We start from the raw sequence: 24,261 nt of genomic DNA on the forward strand, positions 1-24,261 counted from the left end.
CCGCAAATGTTCTCTGTACAAAATTTGAGGATGATCGGATGAAATTTTTTATTGCATTTGTTTTGGCAGTTTTCCGCTTTTTCCAGTCTATTTTGAAGGATTTTTTTCTATTTGAGAATTTGCTTATTTCAAATATTTCTCTCTTCGTTTTTGGAGATGAATTATTTTTTTCATTTTTATTTCCGTCAAACATTTTTTCACATTTTCCGCCCAAAGCCTTTGATTGATTTTCCTTTTATTTTTGGAATTTTTATTAGGATCATTAAAAGCCTTTTTGCTTGGAATTTTCAGTCTCCATAAAAATAGACATTAAAAGTCGTTTTGGCGAATTTCCACCTTACATTGTTTGCCTTTTTTGTTGCCCCATTTTCTAAGGGCTTCAAAAGCAGATATTGACACATACGCTTCTTGGGGGGATAAAAGGGAAACCATTTTCTACCACCAAAAGCTGGCAAAAAGACGTGTGTCTGTCTGCCTTCGTTTTAGTCATTCTTCTACTCCTTGTTGGCACATTCTTCAAAAGTCTTTAACGATTTATTTTGCTGTTTTCTTTTTATAGCATTTCCATTATTTGCCTGCAAATATGCGAATGTGGATAAGTGCCTTTTGGGAAAATGATGCGATGCGATGTGATGTGCTGCGATGCTTCTACATTTCCGACAACCCGAAAAAAAAAATAAATTTAAATTTTTCCCATTGAGTAAAAAAGACGAAATGCCATTGGTGTCGTAAAATTATTGTCATAAAAACGTATTGAATTTGCCAAAGAGAAATCTAATTTTCAAATCGCACTTACACACTCGCACTAACATCCATATTCACACACTCAAAAGCAGCGGTAGCAGCAGCAGACAGGGAACATAAACAAATGAACTAAAATAAGAATAACAAACAAACATTCATTCGCCATTCAAATACACTCACATACAAAACACTCTCTCACACATATACACATGCATAAATAAATGGGACCTTAGTCAGCAGAGGATATGTGTCATCAACACATATTCAAATACCCATTGAGGATGGTGTATATTGATTTGACTGAAAGTGCTTTTGTTTATGTGTGAGTGCGAGTGTGCGTGTGAGTATGAATGTGCTGCTGTGTATGAATGTCAGCATGAATGCTTGTTTTCTCTTCTCGCTCTCAAAAGGATGACACTTCGTTTTGGGGTTTTTTTCCCCCCCTGTATGAGTGTGTGCATATGTGTATTGCCTTTACAGGAAGTAGCACATACATGCCAGTGTATGAGTGTGATCAGTTGTATACGTGGCTATATGGAAATACGTATGTTGTTGATTATTTTTACGTGGCAGAAGAAAATGGATTTTTTTTTCGTTAGAATTTTGTTTTTAGCTGTCCTTTTAGTGTTATCTCCCTGCCTCTTTCGCTGCTGTTGTGCTATATACGGCCGTAAGCTAAAGATAATACTTAAATGTAGCTTCAGAAGAGAAGACTTACTTTTAGAAGCACTGCTATAAGATGGAAGGTGTAATAAATTTGTCATTCTGTTGGTAACAAAAATCTGCATCCGTTGTCTGTTGATTATAAAAAGACTCAAAATTTCCAAAATTGAGATATTGAGTTTAAATTCGCCATATGTCTATTTTTATACCCACCACCTAGTCTAGTCATTCGGTTTGTAACACGTTGAAACATTCATCTAAGATCCCATAAAGTATATATATTCTTAACCGTCTCGACGTTCTGAGTCGATCTAGCCATGACCGTCCGTTCGTCCGTCCGATCGTCCGTCTATTGTTGAAATCACGATAGAGGTCGAACGCGTAAAGCTAGCCGATTGAAATTTTGCACAGATACTTACTATCGATGTAGGTCGTTGGGGATTGCAAATGGGCCATATCGCTTCAGATTTAGATATAACTCCCATATAAACCGATCTCCCGATTTGACTTGAGCCTCTAGAAGCCGCAATTTTTGTCCGATGTGGCTGAAATTTTGCAGATAGTATTTTGTTATGACTTCCAACAACTGTGCCAAGTACGGTCCGAGACGGTCTACAACCCGATATAGCTCCCATATAAACCAATTGCCCGATTTGACGTCTTGAGCCTTTACAAGCCGCAATTTTTGTCCGATTTTGCTGAAATTTTACTTATAGTGTTTTGTTATAATTTCCAACAACTGTGTCAAGTACGGTCCAAATCGGTCTATAACCCGATATAGCTCCCATATAAACCAATCGCCCAATTTGACTTCTTGAGCCCCTGAAAGCCCAAATTTTTGTCCGATTTGGCTGAAATTTTGCAACTAGTGTTCTGTTAAGACTTCCAACAACTGTGCCAAGTACGGTCCAAATCGGTTTCTAATCCGATATAGCTCCCATATAAACCAATCGCCCAATTTGACTTCTGGAGCCCTTACAAGCCGCAATTTTTGTCCGATTTGGCTGAAAATTTTCACGTAGTGTTCCGCTTTGACTTTCAACAACTGTGCCAGGTACGGTTCAAATCGATCTAAAACCTGGTATAGCTCCCATATAAACCGATCTCCCGATTTGACTTCTTGAGTCCTTACAAGTCGCAATTTTTGTCCGATTTGGCTGATATTTTGCATGGGGTGTTCTGTTTTGACTTCCAACAACTTTGTCACCTAGATAGAGCCTTGAAGGTAGAGCACTGGCTCTCTACCCTAGGTAGAGCCTTTGCACATATATCGCTAACACCTCAGCTCTTACCATTGCAAACCAAAGATATATCTCTACCCGTTCTCACACGGCATATTCTTTACTAGTTTTTTCGATCTTCTCCCAGTGTCTCAACATCTTCTCCACATGCCCCATACATGCTATCACTTGCCGCACCGATTTTGTATAAGTGAACTCGTAATCCTGTGTGTCCCGTTATGATACCAAAAGCTATACTGACCTTCTTCTTACTTCCTTTCAGTAATAGCCTCGTCTCCCCATAGGATTTTTGTCATCCTAACGACCGTTTCGCTGTTCCACAGTGTTACCATGCACTTATGTCGCCCACGCTATTAACTCGGACTGTGACTAACCTAAAGGCATCGGGTAATCCCTCTGGCTGCCCTCAATTAGCTTGGATTACCCTGCTTTGGAGAGAAGTTTTACATGGCATAGTACCTCACAAATGTTGCCAGCATTAGGAGGGGAAAACCACCACTGACATTTTTTCTGATGGTCTCGCCAGGATTCGAACCCAGGCGTTCAGCGTCATAGGCGGATATGCTAACCTCTGCGCTACGGTGGCCTCCTGCGTGAATAATGTGGCTGAAGATTTTGTGTCAGATATCTTCAGATTTCTGGTAGCGAAATAAGAGGCAAGTTCATTGAGGTAGGCGTTTAACCTTTCGCAGAAGTCATCAATGAATGGGGGGCCTAATGCCATGATTGTACAATCGTCCACATATGATACGATCTCTATGCCATCTGGTGGGGGGACGGAGTAGAATGTAGGATAGGTAGATGTTAAACAATGCCAGAGATATCACCCCGCCCTGGGGAACCCTCTTTTTCACTCTATGGTGTTTCGACGGCTGGCTGGACGGACATATTGGCAATCTCCTCATTTAGTTTGGCATGGCTGACCGTGGCGAATGCCTTCGATAAGTCCATTGCCACGAGAACCGTGCTATCACATGGCCTGGGCTGATTGAAGCCACGGCAAATGTGTGCGGTGATGGCATGCAAAGCAGTTGTTGTGCTATGCAGTTTTCGAAACCCATCCTGATGCTCGGCGAATGGAAATTCTCCAACGAGGCTCGGGAGGAGTAGTGCCTCAAGCGTCTTTGCTACTGGTGAGAAAAGGTAGAACTGTCTGTACAACATCACTCTGCGGCATCAAAGATAGGTTGAGGACAGTTGTAAGGTACTCGTCTCTGGGTTGATCCAGTTTCTTCAGCATCAATGTAGAAATTCCGTCGGGTCCCCACCGGAGAGTTCGGGTGGCTCACATTAACCAACGACGAGAACACAAAGGGCGACGACGACGGCGCTTGTGACCCACTGCTGTCTATGTTGGCACAACATCTTGCAACATATTCAGTGCGACTATACTCCCGTAGTGATGTAAGGCCAAATTAAGATCGGAAATGCATCCACTCCATGCACCGTTTACATCGACACCGACCGATGATGAAGGCGATTCTGGCAAATCGAACAGATCCAGGGTTCGGGGTTCATTTCAATCCCGGCACTGACCAGAAGCTTGTGGGATGTGCCTCTCCCATGACGAAATAGGGACGAACACTTACACCGAGGCGGCAGCCCTTGCCGATGAGGATTTCAGGGGGCCAATCCGGCTGCCATGGGATGCAATTATTGGGCTGTAGTTACAGCAGGTTATAACAACAACATATAACAGTAGGTTATACAATTTATTGGGTTGCCCAAAAAGTAATTGCGGATTTTTTAAAAGAAAGTAAATGCATTTTTAATAAAACTTAGAATGAACTTTAATCAAATATACTTTTTTACACTTTTTATCTAAAGCAAGCTAAAAGTAACAACTGATAACTGACAGAAGCAAGAATGCAATTACAGCTGTGAAACAATTTGTCAACGCCGACTATATAAAAAATCCGCAATTACTTTTTGGGCAACCCAATAGTATACCAAAGAAGGGTGAAGTTGTCTAGCACAGTCGGACAGCTGTATACCGAACTTGAATACATCGGAGTAGACTCTTAATTTTGATCGCGTCTCCACTATCAAACCGTCAGTGTAAATATAGGTGCGAACGATTAGACCTTGATCTTAGTCTCATCTTCTCCAAACAAAGCATCTGCCTTCCAATCTACTCCTTGGATAAATTGAATCCTAAATGTTCTCCTATCGAATCGGACTCGATTTTCTTCACATCTATAGTATTGAACTCAGTAGGCTGTATGTTTGGCATTGCTGCCAAACCTGCTTGTTCTGTAAACCTCAATGCCAACATGATGCTGACGCAGGCCTTTCTTTTGACCTTATTGAACTACCTAGTACGAATAGTCTTATCTACAGACTTCTATCATACTAGTACCTCTCATCATTAGCCTATCCCACCCAGCTTACTAGGAGAGGGGGCTAAAATCCTTTAAATAGCTTAGTGCTTAGCCCACCCTCCAGAGGCCTTTCTGTGCTTATGCCTCTCAAGTAAACAATGGTCTCACAATGTCTATGTATTACTAGCAAAAAGTGAAAAGCATCAGCTACGTCTTTCACGGGCTCTTTCCCAAGCTGTTTAGTGTCACTTAATAGTTTCCTCAGGGTCTTTACTAAGATCTCATCATTAGGTGTTACAAATTGCACCTACACCCCAACATGGATTTTTGAAAATAAGGATTTCGATAAATATTTAACAGTTGGTAGGCAGGGTATGAAGACTTTCTTGAATCCTTCCGGATGAACATGTTGGTTTGCTCTTTGTCGGCCCAGACACGTATCCCCATCTCTCGATATTTTACTCCATTTCCAAAGACTTTTCATTTGAGGTCCTTATTAGCCTATCGGTCTTCCTTCTTCCGTTTGGACTTTTTTTGTTAAAGGTTGGGTGGCCTGTTTACTACTTTCACCAAAAATAGTAACACCTTTGCTGCTGTAGAGTTCTAACAGTTCGCCATTACCCATTGACTTTGATCCTCACCTATATTCTATCTCTTTTAAAGTTGAGTGCAAAAGTTGTTCCACGTATTGTTAGCTATTTGGTGTGGGGTATGTGGTATTTAAGAAGCCGGTGATATATGTTCTGGTATGATTTAAGACAGTATGTGTGTACATATGTACACCAGTAAGTTTTTATGTGGCATGGTGGCTTCTTTGCCTCCACCTCCATCAACAGTGTTGATCCTTTAGGCTGAAAAATGGTAATAAATTACTTTCTTCTTCGTGTTTTCTTTTTTTGCCCACACCATCATCGAAAGCAAACTCCCCCGCTTTTGGCTATAGGCAAGCAAATGGCATGCCACCATTAAAATTAAGCATTTGATTCGCTTGCAGCCCACCACCAAGTGGCAGAATAACGAAAAATGTTGCATATTGAAAGTCTTGATTTTAAAGAAAGAAAAAACTACAAAAGGAATTTTGTTTAACAGGCATAGAGGTTATTATCAGCACAGGCTTTGTGGGTAAGAGATGTGAAAATAATCCCCAGTCACTTTGTTTAGAAGTAGAGGTCTTAGGGAGCTATTAAATTTATCTCTTTTTTTTTTGGTTCTTTAATCCTTATTTTCATTTAAGGCTTTTGAAAAATTGTGGATTATATATCCTCAATAAACTGATTGTTTTGATTAGCAGATTTGGTAAGTGAGAAAAATTAGTCTTACTTCAAGCTAAAATATTTTAACAAAAAACTCTAAGGAGATAATGAAATGGATGTAAATTTTTGTGATTTAAAATCACAAGAAATATTTTTGAGTAAAAAAGACATTTTTGAGAGTCATCCCCTTAAACATCATGGAAACAAGTTGTCTTGTCTTGTAAAAATAAATAAATCCGTCCTTAATCACTTAATCATACTATTGATGTTGTATCCTTATTATCCTTAAGTTGATGTTTTTTCGCCTTATAATTATGTCACTTACCCTTTGGTTATTGTTTTTATGCTTAAGTTTGTTTTTTTATTTATTTAAAAATCTAATATTATTTTCTTATATTTCTTTGTGTGTTTACTAATGGTGGCGGTAAAGAGTCCTTTGTTCTTATTTTTATTACATTTAAATAAATCTAAATATACCATAATTAATTTTTTTTATTTTTATTCCATTCCATACAGTTTCCAAACATCCCACCGGAAATGGTACTCACAACAGTGATGGCAGTGTCATATCAACAACAACACAGCCGGATTCGGGCTATATAGCGTTAATTGTGATAGGAAGTTTATTGGTCACCTCGCTGGTTTTGGGAGTGGTAAGTGAAAACAAACAAGTAAAAGTGTGCTAAGTTCGGCCGGGCCGAATCTTTTAAACCCTCCACCATGGATCACATTTGTCGAGTTCTTTTCCCGGCATCTCTTCTTAGGCAAAACCGAATATAAGAAAAGATTTGCTCTGCTATTAGAGCGATTTCAAGATATAGTCCGGTTTGGACCACAATTAAATTATATGTTGGAGACCTGTGTAAAATGTCAGCCAATTCGAATAAGAATTGCGCCCTTTGGGGGCTCAAGAAGTAAAATAGAGAGATCGATTTATATGGGAGCTGTATCGGGCTATAGACCGATTCAGACCATAATAAACACGTATGTTCATGGTCATGAATCCGTCGTACAAAATTTCAGCCAAATCGGATAATAATTGCGACCTCTAGAGGCTCAAAAAGTCAAAAACCCAGATCGGTTTATATGGCAGCTATATCAGGTTATGAACCGATTTGAACCTTATTTGACACAGTTGTTGAAAGTAAAAATAAAATACTTCATGAAAATTTTCAACCAAATCGGATAGGAATTGCGCCCTCTAGAAGCTCAAGAAGTCAAGTCCCCAAATCTGTTTATATGACAGCTATATCAGGTTATGGACCGATTTGAACCATACTTGGCACAGTTGTTGGATATCATAACAAAACACGTCGTGCAAAATTTCATTCAAATCGGATAAGAATTGCGCCCTCTAGAGGCTCAAGAAGTCAAGACCCAAGATCGGTTTATATGACAGCTATATCAAGTTATGAACCGATTTGAACCATACTTGACACAGTTGTTGGATATCACAACAAAACACGTCGTGCAAAATTTCATTGAAATCGGATAAGAATTGCGTCCTATAGAGGCTCAAGAAGTCAAGACCCAAGATCGGTTTATATGACAGCTATATCAAGTTATGGACCGATTTAAACCATACTTGGCACAGTTGTTGGATATCATAACAAAACACGTCGTGCAAAATTTCATTCCAATCGGATAAGAATTGCACACTCTAGAGGCTCAAGAAGTCAAGACCCAAGATCGGTGCATATGGCAGCTATATCAAAACATGGACCGATATGGCCCATTTACAATACCAACCGACCTACACTAATAGGAAGTATTTGTGCAAAATTTCAAGCGGCTAGCTTTACTCCCTCGGAAGTTAGCGGGCTTTCGACAGACAAACGGACGGACAGTCGGACGGACGGACATGGCTAGATCGACATAAAATGTCACCACGATCAAGAATATATATACTTTATGGGGTCTCAAAGTGTTTTGAATAATGACACACACTGGCTCAACTTTTATAAATTAATTGCTTCGCTATTCTTTGAATAGAAAACATTGAATATGATCTCGAGCTAGAAGATGTTGGAAAAATCAGTAAGGAGAGGCAAAAGTCGGGCAGGGCGGGGACTATATTATACTCTACACCACCAAGAGTACGTACTACTCTCTATATATGGAACCTATGTTTAAATATAGTCAGACTTTTATTTTCAGCCAGTGTGTGTTATTATTCAAAACACTTTGACTGGCTTGTTGGATCATGATTCGTCATCAACATCATGGTGTATCAGAAATCATGATCCACCAAGCCAGTCAAAGTGTTTTGAATAATGACACACATTGGCTCAACTTGTACAAATTCATTGCTATGCTATTCTTAGAATAGAAAGAATTGAACATGATCTCGAGCTAGAAGATGTTAGAAAAACCAGTAAGGGGAGGCAAAAGTCGGGCGGAGCCGACTAAATTATACCCTACACCACCGAGAGTACGTACTACTCTCAATATATGGAACCTATGTTGAAATCTAGTCAGACTTTTATTTTCAGCCAGTGTGTGTTATTATTCAAAACACTTTGACTGGCTTGTTGGATCATGATTCGTCATCAACATCATGGTGTATCAGAAATCATGATCCACCAAGCCAGTCAAAGTGTTTTGAATAATGACACACACTGGCTCAACTTTTATAAATTCATTGCTTCGCTATTCTTTGAATAGAAAACATTGAATATGATCTCGAGCTAAAAGATGTTGGAAAAACCAGTAAGGAGAGGCAAAAATCAGACCACCGAGAGTACGTACTACTCGCAATATATGGAACCTATGTTGAAATCTAGTCAGACTTTTATTTTGCATACCTAGGTCTAGCTCTTCTCCTTCTTAGCGTTGCATAAAATTCACAAAAGTTATTATACCCTGTACCACAGTGGTGGTGTAGGGTATAATTACGAATTTATTGGCATTTTTATAATTTTTTTTTTTTTTTCTTCTTCTCTTATTTTTTGCAGCTCCTGTATTCCGGTTACCGTTACTGCAGTAAGCGTTCCATTAATTCCATGAATTTCGAGAATCCTGTCTATCGCAAAACCACCGAGGATCATTTTAGCTTGGAGAAAAATCCGCCTGTGCGCATGTACCCCAGTACGGTTGATGAAGAGGTAAGCCCGTACATTTTAAATGATTTTAATTATATGAAATTTTAGATAAGTTCTCTAAACTAAATAGATATAAATAGACAAAAAAACCGAAAATATAACAAAACATAGACCAGAGTAGTTGTAATAAATATTATATATATATATTAAAAAAATACTAACAAACTTAAAAAAAAAAATAAAACTTAAAACCTAGCTAATTATTGTATATATACATAATTTCTTTGGAAATTAACATTCCTTTAGGCTAACATTTGGAAATATTAGCTGTAGAAACCCTTAAAAATATAGAAATAAAAATTTTGATATCAAGACCCCACCTTAGTGACCCACTCCCCCCCTGGAAAAGACACATTTTTGGACCACCTTACCTTACCGTGTTGTATTGTATTTTTTCATTTTGGTGTTTTCTTCTGCATTCTCTTCCCGTTTTCTATTTCTCTCTCTCTCTCTTCCATTCTCTCTCTCTCTCCAAAAATTTTTAGCTGCATTGCTCCCAAAGAAGACTGTTTGCGCAGTATTAAGAAAGAAATTTATATATTAAAAAAAAAATCTGAAAGCATCATATATATCATTTTTTTGAAAAAAAAACGAAAGAAAAGAAACCAAACGTGAAACCAATTAGTAAAGTTATCAAAGTTTTTATGAAAAAAGAAAATAAATTTATAATAATAATTTTCCCCAGTATAAAGTTTTTGATAAGTGTTTAATTAATATTCTTTTATTTTTTAGAAAACCAAATACTAAAACAGAAATTATTTCCCTTTGCTATAAGTTTATAGGCTAGCTTAGCATATAAGTATTGGTAGATAAAGAGAAAAAATATGTATTATATAGTTTACGAATATATAGTTACTAAAAACAAAAACCTTACTTGATTAGTTTTAAGAATGCAAGGTGGAGAAAAGCTTTTATATTTTAGAAAAACAAGTAAAAAGGCGTTAACCACCACCTCGGCTATATATGCAAACCGTCTTTCATCAAAATCCGGTAAAATTGCATACCTTATGTCCCATAGCAGTTATATCGAAATATGATCCGATTTGGACCAAATCCTAATAAGTGCAAGTCATAGTTTAATTGTGTATAACAAAATATTGGTCTCTTTAGTAGCTATATCTAAAAATAAACCGATCTGAACCATATACAACATGGATGTCTAAAGCCTCTTTTGGGCCCAAGACTTTAAATCGAGATATCGGTCTATATGGCAGCTATATGCAAATCTTGATCGATCTAGACCAAATTACAGAACTATGTGGAGGGGGCTTAACTTAACTCTCTGTACCAAATTTCGGCAACATGGGACAATAAATGCGCCTTTTATGGGCCCAAAACATTAAATCGTGAGATCGGTCTATATGGCAGCTATATGCAAATCTGGACCGATCTGAGTGAAATTGAAGAAGGATGTCGAATGGCCCAACACGACTCACTATCCCAAATTTCATCAAAATTGGACAATAAATGTGGCATTTATGGCCCTACGACCCTAAATCGGTAGATCGGTCTATATGGCAGCTATATCCAAATCTAGACCAATCTGTGCCATATTGCAGAAGTATGTCAAGGGGCTTAACTTAACTCAATGTCCCAAATTTCGGCGACATCGGATAATAAATGCGCCTTTTATGGGCCCAAAACCTTTAATCGAGAGATCGGTCTATATGGTAGCTATATCCAAATCTGGACTATCTCAGCCAAATTAACACATCGGCCGATGGCGGCGACATCGGACAATAAATGGCCTTTTATGGGCCCAAAGCCTTAAATGGAGAGATCGGTCTACATGACAGCTATATCAAGATATAGTCCGATATAGCCCATCTTCAAACTTAACCTGCTTATGAACAAAAAAAGAATCTGCGCCAAGTTTAAGCTCAATATCTCTATTTTATAGACTGTAGCGTGATTTCAACAGACAGATGGACAGACGGACGGACAGACGGACGGACAGACGGACGGACAGACGGACGGACAGACGGACGGACGGACGAACGGACGAACGGATGGACAGACGGACGGACGGACGAACGTACGGACGGTCAGACAGACGGACAGACGGACGGATGGACATGGCTAGATCGTCTTAGATTTTTACGCTGCTCAAGAATATGAGTACTTTATAGGGGCGGAAATGGATATTTTGATGTGTTATACCCACCCTTCGGTGGTGGGTATAAAAAAAATTACAAAATTGCCCACGAACATCGAACCTAAAGGAGTCTTATAGAATTTTTATACCCTGCACCACCACTGTGGTACAGAGTATTATAGATTTGTGCATTCGTTTGCAACGCTAAGAAGGAGAAGAGCTAGACCCATTGATAAGTATACGGATCGGCTTAGAATCACTTCCTGATTCGATTCAGCTATGTCCGTCTGTCCGCCTGTCTGTCTGTCCATGTATTCTGGTAATCAAGGTACACGTCGCATTTGTTGTCCCATTTTCACAAAGTCTCTTTTTTGGTCCAAGAACGAACGCTATTGATTTTGAAAAAAATCGGTCCAGATTTAGATATAGCCCCAATATATATCTTTCAACCGATATGCCCTTATAAAGCTGTAGGAGCCACAATCTTAGTCCGATCCTTACAAAATTTGGCACAAGGTGTTGTTTTGGACGTCTTAATAAGTGCGCAAAATGTCATTAAAGTCGGTTCAGATTTAGATATAGGTCTCATATATATCTTTCACCCGATATGCCCTTTTGAAGCTGTAGGAGCCACAATTTCGGACCGATTTTTACCAAATTTGGCACGAAGTGCATTTTTTAACGTCCTAATATATTTGCGAAATTTCATCAGAATCGGATCAGATTTATATATAGCTCCCATATATATCTGTCATCCGATATGCCCTTTTTGAAGCTGTGGGAGCCACAATTTAGGTCCCATCTTTACCAAATTTAGCATGAGATGTTTCGTGTGACGTCTTAATATACATGTGCAACATTTCATCTAAATCGGTTCAGATGTAGATATAGCTCCCATATATATCTTTCATCCGATATGACCTATTATTGGTGTAGAAGGCACAATTTTAGTCCGATCTTTACCAAATTTGGCACGATGTGCTTTTTGTGACGTCCCAATATATGTACAAAATTTCATCTGAATCGATTCAGATTTAGATATAGCTCTCATATATATGTGTGGCTTTGAGATTTAAGGCGATGAGAGAATGGATTGAGGATGGGAGCAGCTCATACCATCGCGGTATAATCGGGGCGACGATAGGAAACCTGGAAGGAAGGGAAGAGGTTTCCGATCGGATACCTGAGATGAACCTTGAAGTCGAGTGCGAGGCACTACTGTCATCGGTACAGTCTTGGATTTACGGAACTCTGGTATTGCCAACTGGGAAGTCATGCTATACACATGGGTCAAAGCAAGCGGACAAAGTGGACCCACTGACTGAGATCTGTTTTCGACTGCCTAACCATTAAACGATCCTGCAGGCGGAGATCCGGGCGAACACCTTTGTGAACACCTTTACGGACAGTAGAATGGCGAACAGTCTTGCAGTGTAAGAAGGAGATTAACGCCTTCCCTGAGGATGACAAAATCCCCATCGTTTGGGTTCCGGGCCATAATGGAGTAAGGGGAAATGAAAGGGCAGACGATTTGGCGATGAAGGCCAGAGGACTGTCTTCAATAAACATGGTTAACCCGAAGCCTTTCGGGTCGACGCCCATAAAAGCCACATTTATTATCTGATTTTGCTGAAATTTGGGACAGTGAGTTGCGTTAGGCCCTTCGACATCCTTCGTCAATTTGGCCCAGATTGATCCAGATTTGGATATAGCTCCCATATATATATTTCATCCGATAAGGCCTTTTAAGGCTGTAGAATGCACAATGTTTTTCAGATCCTTACAAAATTTGGCACAAGGTGTTGTTTTGGACGCCTTAATAAATGCGCAAAATTTCATTGAAATCGGTTCAGATTTAGATATAGCTCCCATATATATCTGTCACCCGATAAGGCCTTTTAAGGCTGTAGAAGGCACAATTTTAGTCCGATCCTTACAAAATTTGGCAGAAGGTGTTTTCTTGGACAGTAAAATGGCCACCATGGCTATAATGACCAGGTCGGTAAGGGCACCAACTAAACTCCTAACTGACTAAATCCGCATATTTTGGGTGCCGGGCCATAACGGAGTAAGAGGAAAATGAAAGGGCAGACGATTTGGCGGTGAAGGCCAGAGGACTGCCGTCAATAAACTTGGTTTACCCGAAGCTTTTCGGGTCGACGCAGTCCGAGTTAAGGGAGTGGGCGACGAATGCGCATGCAACATTGTGGAACAGCGAAACGGTCGGTAGGACGGCGAAAATCCTATGGGGGGGATCCAATTCGTGAGAAGACGAGGCTATTACTGAAAGGAGATAAGAGAGAGATCAGTATAGCTATTGGTATCATAACGGGACACATAGGACTACTTATGTAAAACCGGTGCGGCAAGTGATAGCATGTGTAGGGAATGCGGGGAAGATGATGAGACATTGGAGCATTTCCTTTGTCATTGCCCGGCTTGCGCGTCCAACAGATACCGGTATTTAGGTGGAGATACAATATCAGACATGAACCAACTTAGGGGAGTGGTATTGAAAACCTTTTAAGGATTTTGTAAGTAGCACGGAATTTCTAACTTAAAATTTTCTTTTTAGAGGTTACTTTATAGTGTTTGGAGCGCACAACAAGCCGATTACTGGCTTAGGTGTATGCCCATAGTGGCATGGGGCGGATTAATATACCCTCTAATACCCTAAAATACCCTCTTTTCAACCTAACCTATGAGTAAGTTTTAAGTGACCTGGGCATGGGCGAGCCCATGTCACCACTTAACCCCCGCTCTGGGGGTTTTGAAGGTGGGGTAGCCCCTTGGCATTTGGTGCAAAATTTCTACATAAGTTTTGTTCATAGATCTGAAATTGCTTTAATCTGTGTCCCATATTGTCCCGATTTGTCTGTTTAGAGGTTTTTTGGTAATGTCCCTCAAATATTTCGCTCCAAAATTTGCTGTCAGATTTGTACTTAACTAACAACCTGACTAACAATCACTACCCCTGCGTTACAGTGGCCAAAAATCGATGTAGCCCCATATAAATCGTTATCACGATTTAAACTCTTAAGCATCTGGGCGGCCACATTTCTAGCCGATTTTGCTGAAATTTTAATAATATTTAGTTCAATTATGGTCTTCTATATACAAGTCATGCATGACTCAAAGCGATTTCTTTAACACTTATTCCCAAAAGATTTGAGTTTCAATTCGAAATCATTTCAAAAATTTTTCAAAATTTTATAAAAGCTTATCCACCTAGCATCAAATCTGTAGTTATATTTTATAAAACACCGATATCAGTATTAAACAAGAACTTAGCTTTACTTTAAGATACATTTTGCCAAAATAAGGGAAACAAAGCACCCTCACATTCCTCACTCCTAACTAGCATTTACAAATAAAACCCATTAACACATCTCCAAATTGAAATACGTAGTAAATGTTTAAATATTTAAGTTAAGTTAATTAATGTAACACATACGAGTAAGACAAATTTAATTAAGTCTATTAGATGCATAAGTTATAATAAACTTTCCACAACAATAACAGTAACAAAAAAAAAACAACACTGAACAAACGACATCACACATAAGGTTCCTTAAATTTATGATATCATTAACAACAACAGACATTGACATGCATTATAACTAAAACAGAACTACAGAACAACACCACCTACAATACATACAAACATTTCAATTACATATGCCAACATCTACATACAAAATAATGAATATCTCTTATCAACCATCATGCATTTGCTGGTATTAATGTCAACAACACCAACTATAATTTGCTGCTTTTTGGTTATTTATTTATATTTGATACAGTTATATGTGTTTAAATATTTATTTATGAGAATTCAATAATCAATTGCAAGCATAAATCAAATGGCTGGCAGGTATGCTCTACACAATACACTCTAATCCGATTTATTTGAATTTGTTCAATTGATGAGCAAACCCATGGGGATTACGCCAATAATTTTCATTTGAAAGCGAGCGAGGAAAAAACCACACCTTAGCTAGTGTGTGAGTTGGAAAGGTGGGTGGGGGGCGGGGGAAGATATAAAGCCTGATTGATACATTAATGGTTTTGCATAATAACTAACTTACCGCATGGCTTTCGGAATGGAAGGGCTTAAAGGTATTTTCTATAAACCATAAATGAAAGGGACTATGATTAAAAGTTGCCAAATGGCATTATTTTAGTTTTAATATGTTATTCAAGCAATGAGAATAGCTATATTTAAAAATTTGTTAAAATAAATTTTAAACTGTCCAATTGTTCAACCTTTGAAGCCTAAATCAAAAATTGTCACCGTTATTGTCCAGAAAGAGATTAGACCATCCTACGTCTATCAAGACGTGAACATTCCGGTTTCTCATTGGACGGTAAAGGCTCAGCCATTAGCCTTGTGAATATTGTCGCTGTGAAGGTCCTTCATTCGCTTGCGGGATTAGTCAATATTTGAGGTATCCTTCTACTGATCCATCTGTATAAATGTAACGGTTTAAGTTTATATTGAATGGGTAGTGCACCCCTAAGGGTAAGTTCAATCGGAGGCGAGCCCCCTGCTACGATCCGAAGCAGAGACAGGAAGATAAAAAGATATCAAAACTCGAAAGGAAAGGCAAAAGTCGGACAACGCTTACTGTATAATACTCTACACCACCGAGGCTAGGTACTAGGTTAGGTTAGGTTGAAAAGAGGGTGCAGATATTATTCCGCTCATGACACTATGGACATACACCTAAGCCAGTAATCGGCTTGTTGTGCGCTCTAAAAACTATAATGTAACCTCTAAAAAGAAAATTTTAAGTTAGAAATTCCGTGCTACTTACAAAATCCTTAATTATTTTCAATACCACTCCCCTAAGTTGGTTCACACCTCAGTACCGGTATCTGTTGGACACGAAAGCCGGCCAATGACAAAGGAAATGCTCCAACGTCTCATCATCTTCCCCGCATGCCCTACACATGCTATCACTTGCCGCACCGATTTTACATAAGTGAGCTCGTAGTCCTAAGTGTCCCGTTATGATACCAATAGCTATACTGACCTACTTCTTGCTTCCTTTCAGTAATAGCCTCGTCTTCTAACGATCCGGATCCCCCCATAGGATTTTCGCCGTCCTACCGACCGTTTCGCTGTTCCACAATGTTGCATGCGCATTCGTTGCCCACTCCCTTAACTCGGACTGAGTCGACGCGAAAGACTTCAAGTTAGCCAAGTTTATTGACGGCAGTCCTCTGGCCTTCACCGCCAAATCGTCTGCCCTTTCATTTCCCTCTTACTGCGTTATGGCCCGGCACCCAAACGATGCGAATTTTGCCATCCTCCGAGAAGGCGTTAATCTCCTTCTTACACTGCAAAAGTGTTTGTAACCTTACCGTCCTGGCTGTTATTGCCCTTATGTCCAATTGTGGCACGGAAAAACAATTATAGTTTTTGTTAGTAGCACATAAGTCCTGACTTAGATATTCTTTTTCGAAGTTAATTTTATACCGTCCACCATGGGATGGGGGTGTACTTATTTCGTCCTTCCGTTTGTAACTCATCGAAATATCGACCTGAAACCCATCAAAGTAGATATATTCTTGATGGTCTTGAAAATCTAAATCGATGCCGCCATGTCCGTCCATCCCAACAGTCTGTCCGTCAGTCCGTGTGACTGCTTGCAATTTTGCACAATCCTTATTTTGGTTAGGATTGTAAATGGGCAAAATCGGTTCATGCCGATCTCCCTATATGACTCCTTGATCCTCTAGAAAGCTCAGTTCTTATCCGATTTGTGTAAAATTTTGCACGTGGCGTTTTGTTGCGACTTCCAACGACTCAGCCAGGTGTAGATAAAATTGGTCTACAACCAGATACAGCTCCCATATACACAGTTCTCCCGATATTACTTCTTGAGCCTCTAGAAAGCTCAGTTCTTATTCGAGTTGGCTAAAATTATGCACGTGGCGTTTTGTTGCGACTTACAACAACTGAGCGATGGGAGAATGTATAGAGGATAGGAGCAGGTCATACCACTGCGTGATATGACGGTCATACCACCGCGTGGCGACGATAGGGAACCTATAAGGAATGGAAGAAGTTTACGATCGGATACCTGAGACGACTCTTGAGGTCTAGTGCGAGGCACTACTGCTATCGTCACAGTCTTGGATTGACGGAACCCTAGCATTGCCATCTGGGATATCATGTTTCATGTGGGCCAGTGGTCTACATTGAGAACCCAGGGACTGAAATCTGTTTTAGACTGCCTGACTATAATATGGTCCTGCAGGCGGAGATCCGGGCGATCACGGAAAGCGTGAGGACGGAAAGTGTAAACATCTTTAGGGACAGTAAACTGGCAATAAGGCCAATAACAAAGAGGAAGGTTAAGTCACGAACAGTCTGGGGGAGAAGGAGTTTATCCAAAGGGGCATGGGGCAGATTCATATACGCACCTAACCTTACGGACATCCAATGACTCTGAATTGACCCCCAATCCCATCCTTGATTCCATTCTGGAGCAATCAGTGAAGACCGAAGTCTCATCCAGCTCAAACACGGCAACCACCTCCCACTCCTCCTTTCTGGGAAAGCGAATCGTGAACAACCTCTCTCGATTTTGTCTCTGCGACAGTTAGTCTGAAACCCTTCTCGGCCTAACCCTTGTATTCATGTCATCCAGAGCAGAGGTAGTGAAGGAGATTGTCCATAGTGGCATGAAGCAGATTCATATACCTAATCTAACTGACATAAAGATGACTCTGAGTTAACCCTCAATACCATCCCTAATTCCATCCTGGAGCTGGCAGTGAAGACCGAGGACTCATCTTACTCAAACACAGCAACCACCTCCCAATCCTCCTTTCCGGTAAAGCGAATCGTGAACAACCTCTCTCAAATATGTCTCTGCAACAACTAGTCTGAAAAGCTTCTCGGCCTACCCCTTGTATTCATGTCATCCAGCAGAGGTAGCGACGTCCTTATTTCAGCACGCCAAGTTACCTCAAGCTAAGAGCCACCTAAGCAGCGCAACCCTGAATATAGACCTCAACAGGTTGAATATTCAGAATCGCCTCCAAACCTCCCCCCGGTGTAGTTTTCAACGCCTTTCATGTCCCGACGCCAGACCTCAACCATAACTAACTACTAAGTAAATTTCCCATGAACATTCCATTAAGGAACGGGGGATAATTCTCTCATATCAATGGGTGCAGTCCGATTTAAGTTTAAGTTCAATAATTAAGTTCGAACGACGAGCTGCATGACGGCACCACTTGATAGAGAAGTTGACACATGGCAGGATACCTCACAAATGTATCCAACATTAGTAAAGGGATAACCACCGCTGAAAAATTTGTCTGTTGCTCATGCCGGGATTTGAACTCAGTCGGCGTCTTGATAACCTCAGCCGCTCTGATAACCCCTAGACCTCAAATATAACGAATATAAAACTCAACAGTAAGAATATGAAAGAATCTCTCCGAACCATTTAATATTAAACGAGGTTTCAGACAAGGAGACAGCCTATCGTGTGATCTCTTTAATATCCTGCTGGAGAAGATTATACGAGATGCAGATGTGAATAGATATGGCACACTAATCACAAAAGAACACATGCTACTCGCCTATGCAGACGACACACAGTGGGCCAAATGGCAAAAAAATTGGAAATAAGTCTACAACTTTTTATCTGTTGATTTTAGCCATACAAAATGTTCTAGACATTTGTAGAGGAGGACATAGGCTTTCAGAAAAGTGCTGTTGTTGGTCCATATCTTTAATACAGGGTGAGCTACAGGGTGTCAAAGTTGACCACTTTTGACTTCTCCAAGCTTCTGGGGGCCATAACTTTTGATCTACTCAACCGATTTACATGATTTAGGACTCTAGAGAAAGAGCTTGACAAGATCTAAAAAACTTATGCATAAAGTACCATGCCATCGTGTACTGTTAAGGAGTTATGAATTGTTTAATTTTAAAATATGAAAATTTGGCCTTGGTTTTTTTCAGTGTTTTTTAAATAACTCCGTCAATTTTAAAGCTATAAACTTCATACTTCACACAAATTATGCCAGCATATGTGTGCATAAAATACAAAAGGAATCACGTGAATATCTTTGGCGGTTTAAAAATGGCATCGTTTTCAATATGAAAAATATTTTTTTTGTCAAAAAATTGCAAAATTTTTCAAAAAAGATACTCCCATTTCCTTTAAGTTTTCGCAAACTTTGGCCGTCAAAGCATTATCATTTCTTTCCATTTTCACAAAGTCGAGGTATTAAGAAAAGTTTTAAGTGCTAATTTGGCTAATTTCGATATCAAACAACACCGTTATCTTAAGACCAAAATGGCCAATTTTTTTACTAAACTTCAAAAGTTTCTCACTGGAAAAAAAGTTCCACGGGGATTTTTTCGCTTTTTTTGAACTTAAATGAAAGCTTAAAATGTTTCCAACATTTTAAGGTATGTCTCGCCATATCCTAGCCATAAATGAGATCGTAGCGATCAAAATACTGAAAAAAGTCAATTTTCAAGTAGTGCTATATTCATTGCTAAAAAACAAGTATTACGTCACATTTTATTGCAAAGATGTTAAATAAACTTTTATTTGGTAACACTTCTTCTACAAAACACAAAAAGAATCATGGAAATATCTCTATTCTATTCCATTTTATGGAACCGGCAATAAAAAAGTCAATTTTTCAAAAAAGTCGAATTTCCCAAATTTTGTTTTTGTTGTCCTAATTGCACATGACACACTATAGCCATATTTACGCAACATACCTTATCGTAAAGGAAATTTTCATACCTTTCCAACGATGTATAAAACATTTCTCAACTCGGATTCTATCTACTCTAAAATTCATTTACACTTCATTAAACTCTATATAAAAATGTCTATTTGTGAAATGGAACCTTATATGGGGCCTACACTAAAACATTGATAGATTTGCCCAGGGTTTACAATACAAATGTGTTAGAATAAAAAAAGGTCTCCTGCCAAAGTTTAAAAAAATTGGAATAAAAATATGTGTTTTAGAGCGAAAACACTTCGCATCGGCGTGCGTTTATATGTATATTAGCTACTCCCAAAATAAAAAAGCATTTTAGTTTTGTATTATTTGATTTTATTCTCTACCAAATAATCTAAGGTATCAAAATTTAAAAGCTCTTTAATTTGAATGGCATCGGGATCGTCCTTATCTATATCGTCACATATTTTTGGTAGCCATTTAGTTCTGATGCTGTATAGTACCGGATCAGACGATAACAATAAATATTGAAGTAAATCATAATTTTGGTTAAATTTGGTGCTCTTTCGGGTATTGAAAAGCCGGAACTGTTTAACATCTCTATTACGGGATTCCTGAGCTTCTTCTGTAAGTTCTCCTAACGGAAGTATGTTGTATTCCACAATTTCCTTGCCATGATGTAAGACTTTATGTACTGTCGGTGTTAAAGCTTTCCACGAATATAAATCAGATAAAATGTTTTTTGTGTCATTACTATAAGCTTCAAATTTGGTTGAATTTATCATCTTTTTGCTATTGATTACAGCCAAAATCACTTTGAATCGTCTTAGCAAGTGTTCATCAAGACCGGTTATTTTAGATGTCGATACGGGGTCCTCAAAAAACCGCCTTGCCGAGTTGCCATCATTTGTGCTTCCGTATCCGTAAAGAGGTTTATCTATTATAAGTCCCTTTTGTTTAAACTCCAACTGGATTCGATTCTTCTCTTCCTGCCTCATTTTGTGAAGATCTTGGTTGTTTCTAGCAGAGACATCGCGGTTTCCAGGGCTAGTCCGATATTTAAGGTCATACGATAAATGCAAACAATACTCCATGAATCGAATTCTACAGTGCAGGGGCGAAATACCGAAATTGAGCGCATTTTCGTTTACTAAATTTTCATCAGACTTGTCCTCGAATTGCCCATTCTTCTTGCCACAAATATTGCATCTCCAATTGGACATAACGCCAGTTAATGCGTTTGCCACCTTTCCATCGATCATAGTGAGTTGTAGTTGAAACGAAACTTTTATATTTCTTCCCAATTGGTTTATAACAATCATGGGTAATGCAGCAATTTCTTCCTTTATTTCGTTCACCAAAGATCGTGTTGTGTTCCGGTCTTCCTTTGTATACTCAAACCGAATTGGGCGACATAAATATTTTGACCCAGGTGTTCTATTTATCCATATATCTTGAAATGCATTTTCTTTCGATGATGAAGATTGGTCCTTGTACAATCTCATTCTCAATGGTACTAATGATGCCATGAAAATTGATGCGAAGTTGGTATCTATTTCTGTTTGTTGCTTATATTCGGAAAATCCAGATGATCCATCACAACCCCATTTGCTGATCAAAACCACTTCGGAATTATTACATGTGTTCAACTGTTCTTCAGTAAAATTAGAAATAATTCTAACAGCTGTATTTTCAACAAGATCAGCAAGTTTCACTCTTGCTTTTAATTCGTCCACGTATATATTTGATGGCACCATTTTCGTCCTGGTGTTGTACAATTTATGTTTTGAGGGTAAACAACCCCATCCTTTTTCACGAAGAGCCTTCCTCATTGTTGAGTATTTGTTTCTTGAGAGGCCTAGGTTCAAAATCAGGGCCAGTGCATCTTCCTCCGTGAATTCTGTAGTCGATTTTGGAGTTGGAATACTTTCTACCATTCTCTTTACCCTTTTCGGAGATGCTAATGGTAAAACATCGACAATTCGTCCAACATTTTTTGGTTGTGTTTTTAACAATGCTGTTTTGAACGTATCTTTTATTAAATTTGGCGGATGTGCCGCCAATAGTTCCTCTTGTTTTTTCTTTTTGGTTTTCTCCGTAACTTCGTCGTATGCTTTGCTAGGCCGGCCGGGAATCAGCGGAGGGGACGATCCCGATGCCATTCAAATTAAAGAGCTTTTAAATTTTGATACCTTAGATTATTTGGTAGAGAATAAAATCAAATAATACAAAACTAAAATGCTTTTTTATTTTGGGAGTAGCTAATATACATATAAACGCACGCCGATGCGAAGTGTTTTCGCTCTAAAACACATATTTTTATTCCAATTTTTTTAAACTTTGGCAGGAGACCTTTTTTTATTCTAACACATTTGTATTGTAAACCCTGGGCAAATCTATCAATGTTTTAGTGTAGGCCCCATATAAGGTTCCATTTCACAAATAGACATTTTTATATAGAGTTTAATGAAGTGTAAATGAATTTTAGAGTAGATAGAATCCGAGTTGAGAAATGTTTTATACATCGTTGGAAAGGTATGAAAATTTCCTTTACGATAAGGTATGTTGCGTAAATATGGCTATAGTGTGTCATGTGCAATTAGGACAACAAAAACAAAATTTGGGAAATTCGACTTTTTTGAAAAATTGACTTTTTTATTGCCGGTTCCATAAAATGGAATAGAATAGAGATATTTCCATGATTCTTTTTGTGTTTTGTAGAAGAAGTGTTACCAAATAAAAGTTTATTTAACATCTTTGCAATAAAATGTGACGTAATACTTGTTTTTTAGCAATGAATATAGCACTACTTGAAAATTGACTTTTTTCAGTATTTTGATCGCTACGATCTCATTTATGGCTAGGATATGGCGAGACATACCTTAAAATGTTGGGAACATTTTAAGCTTTCATTTAAGTTCAAAAAAAGCGAAAAAATCCCCGTGGAACTTTTTTTCCAGTGAGAAACTTTTGAAGTTTAGTAAAAAAATTGGCCATTTTGGTCTTAAGATAACGGTGTTGTTTGATATCGAAATTAGCCAAATTAGCACTTAAAACTTTTCTTAATACCTCGACTTTGTGAAAATGGAAAGAAATGATAATGCTTTGACGGCCAAAGTTTGCGAAAACTTAAAGGAAATGGGAGTATCTTTTTTGAAAAATTTTGCAATTTTTTGACAAAAAAAATATTTTTCATATTGAAAACGATGCCATTTTTAAACCGCCAAAGATATTCACGTGATTCCTTTTGTATTTTATGCACACATATGCTGGCATAATTTGTGTGAAGTATGAAGTTTATAGCTTTAAAATTGACGGAGTTATTTAAAAAACACTGAAAAAAACCAAGGCCAAATTTTCATATTTTAAAATTAAACAATTCATAACTCCTTAACAGTACACGATGGCATGGTACTTTATGCATAAGTTTTTTAGATCTTGTCAAGCTCTTTCTCTAGAGTCCTAAATCATGTAAATCGGTTGAGTAGATCAAAAGTTATGGCCCCCAGAAGCTTGGAGAAGTCAAAAGTGGTCAACTTTGACACCCTGTAGCTCACCCTGTATTAAAGATATGGACCAACAACAGCACTTTTCTGAAAGCCTATGTCCTCCTCTACAAATGTCTAGAACATTTTGTATGGCTAAAATCAACAGATAAAAAGTTGTAGACTTATTTCCAATTTTTTTGCCATTTGGCCCACTGTGCGACATCGATATCATAGGCCGGAGGTAGTAACTGCAGCCTTTGAAAGAATCGAAGGAGAGTCAGTGAAAATGGGTCTGGCAGTAAATGGAGACAAGACGAAATGGATGGTTTCAACTCCCAAAAAGCCTTGCACTACTGAGCAGATAAAGAAAATGGAGAAGTTGGGATCCACAACTTTGAGACAGTCAGTAACTTTATCTACCTCGGCACCGCCGTAACCGAAACGAATGACACCAGTTTAGAGATTAAGCGAAGAATAATTCTGGCAAACAGATGCTACTTTGGACTAAGTAAGCAGTTTAGAAACAAGGCTACCTCTCGACAGACGAAGACTACACTTTACAAGACACTGATACTACCCGTGCTGTTATATGGTTTTGAAGCATGGGTACTTGTGAAAGCAGATG

The 24,261-nt window shown here is 38.6% G+C and overlaps 1 protein-coding gene across 8 annotated transcripts in view; it reads left to right on the forward strand.

Annotated features, from left to right (window-relative positions):
* Positions 1–24,261, forward strand: part of LOC106086729 (low-density lipoprotein receptor) — a 922,896-nt gene that overhangs the window by 879,883 nt on the left and 18,752 nt on the right. For all 8 annotated transcript variants that reach the window (XM_059363916.1, XM_059363909.1, XM_059363908.1 and 5 more), the window contains 2 exons: positions 6,739–6,875; positions 9,177–9,326. In XM_059363916.1, coding sequence (XP_059219899.1) covers positions 6,739–6,875; positions 9,177–9,326 — 287 coding nt within the window. The remainder of the gene's footprint in view (positions 1–6,738; positions 6,876–9,176; positions 9,327–24,261) is intronic.

The sequence above is a fragment of the Stomoxys calcitrans genome, chromosome 2, assembly GCF_963082655.1.
Source record: "Stomoxys calcitrans chromosome 2, idStoCalc2.1, whole genome shotgun sequence".
Taxonomy (NCBI): domain Eukaryota; kingdom Metazoa; phylum Arthropoda; class Insecta; order Diptera; family Muscidae; genus Stomoxys; species Stomoxys calcitrans.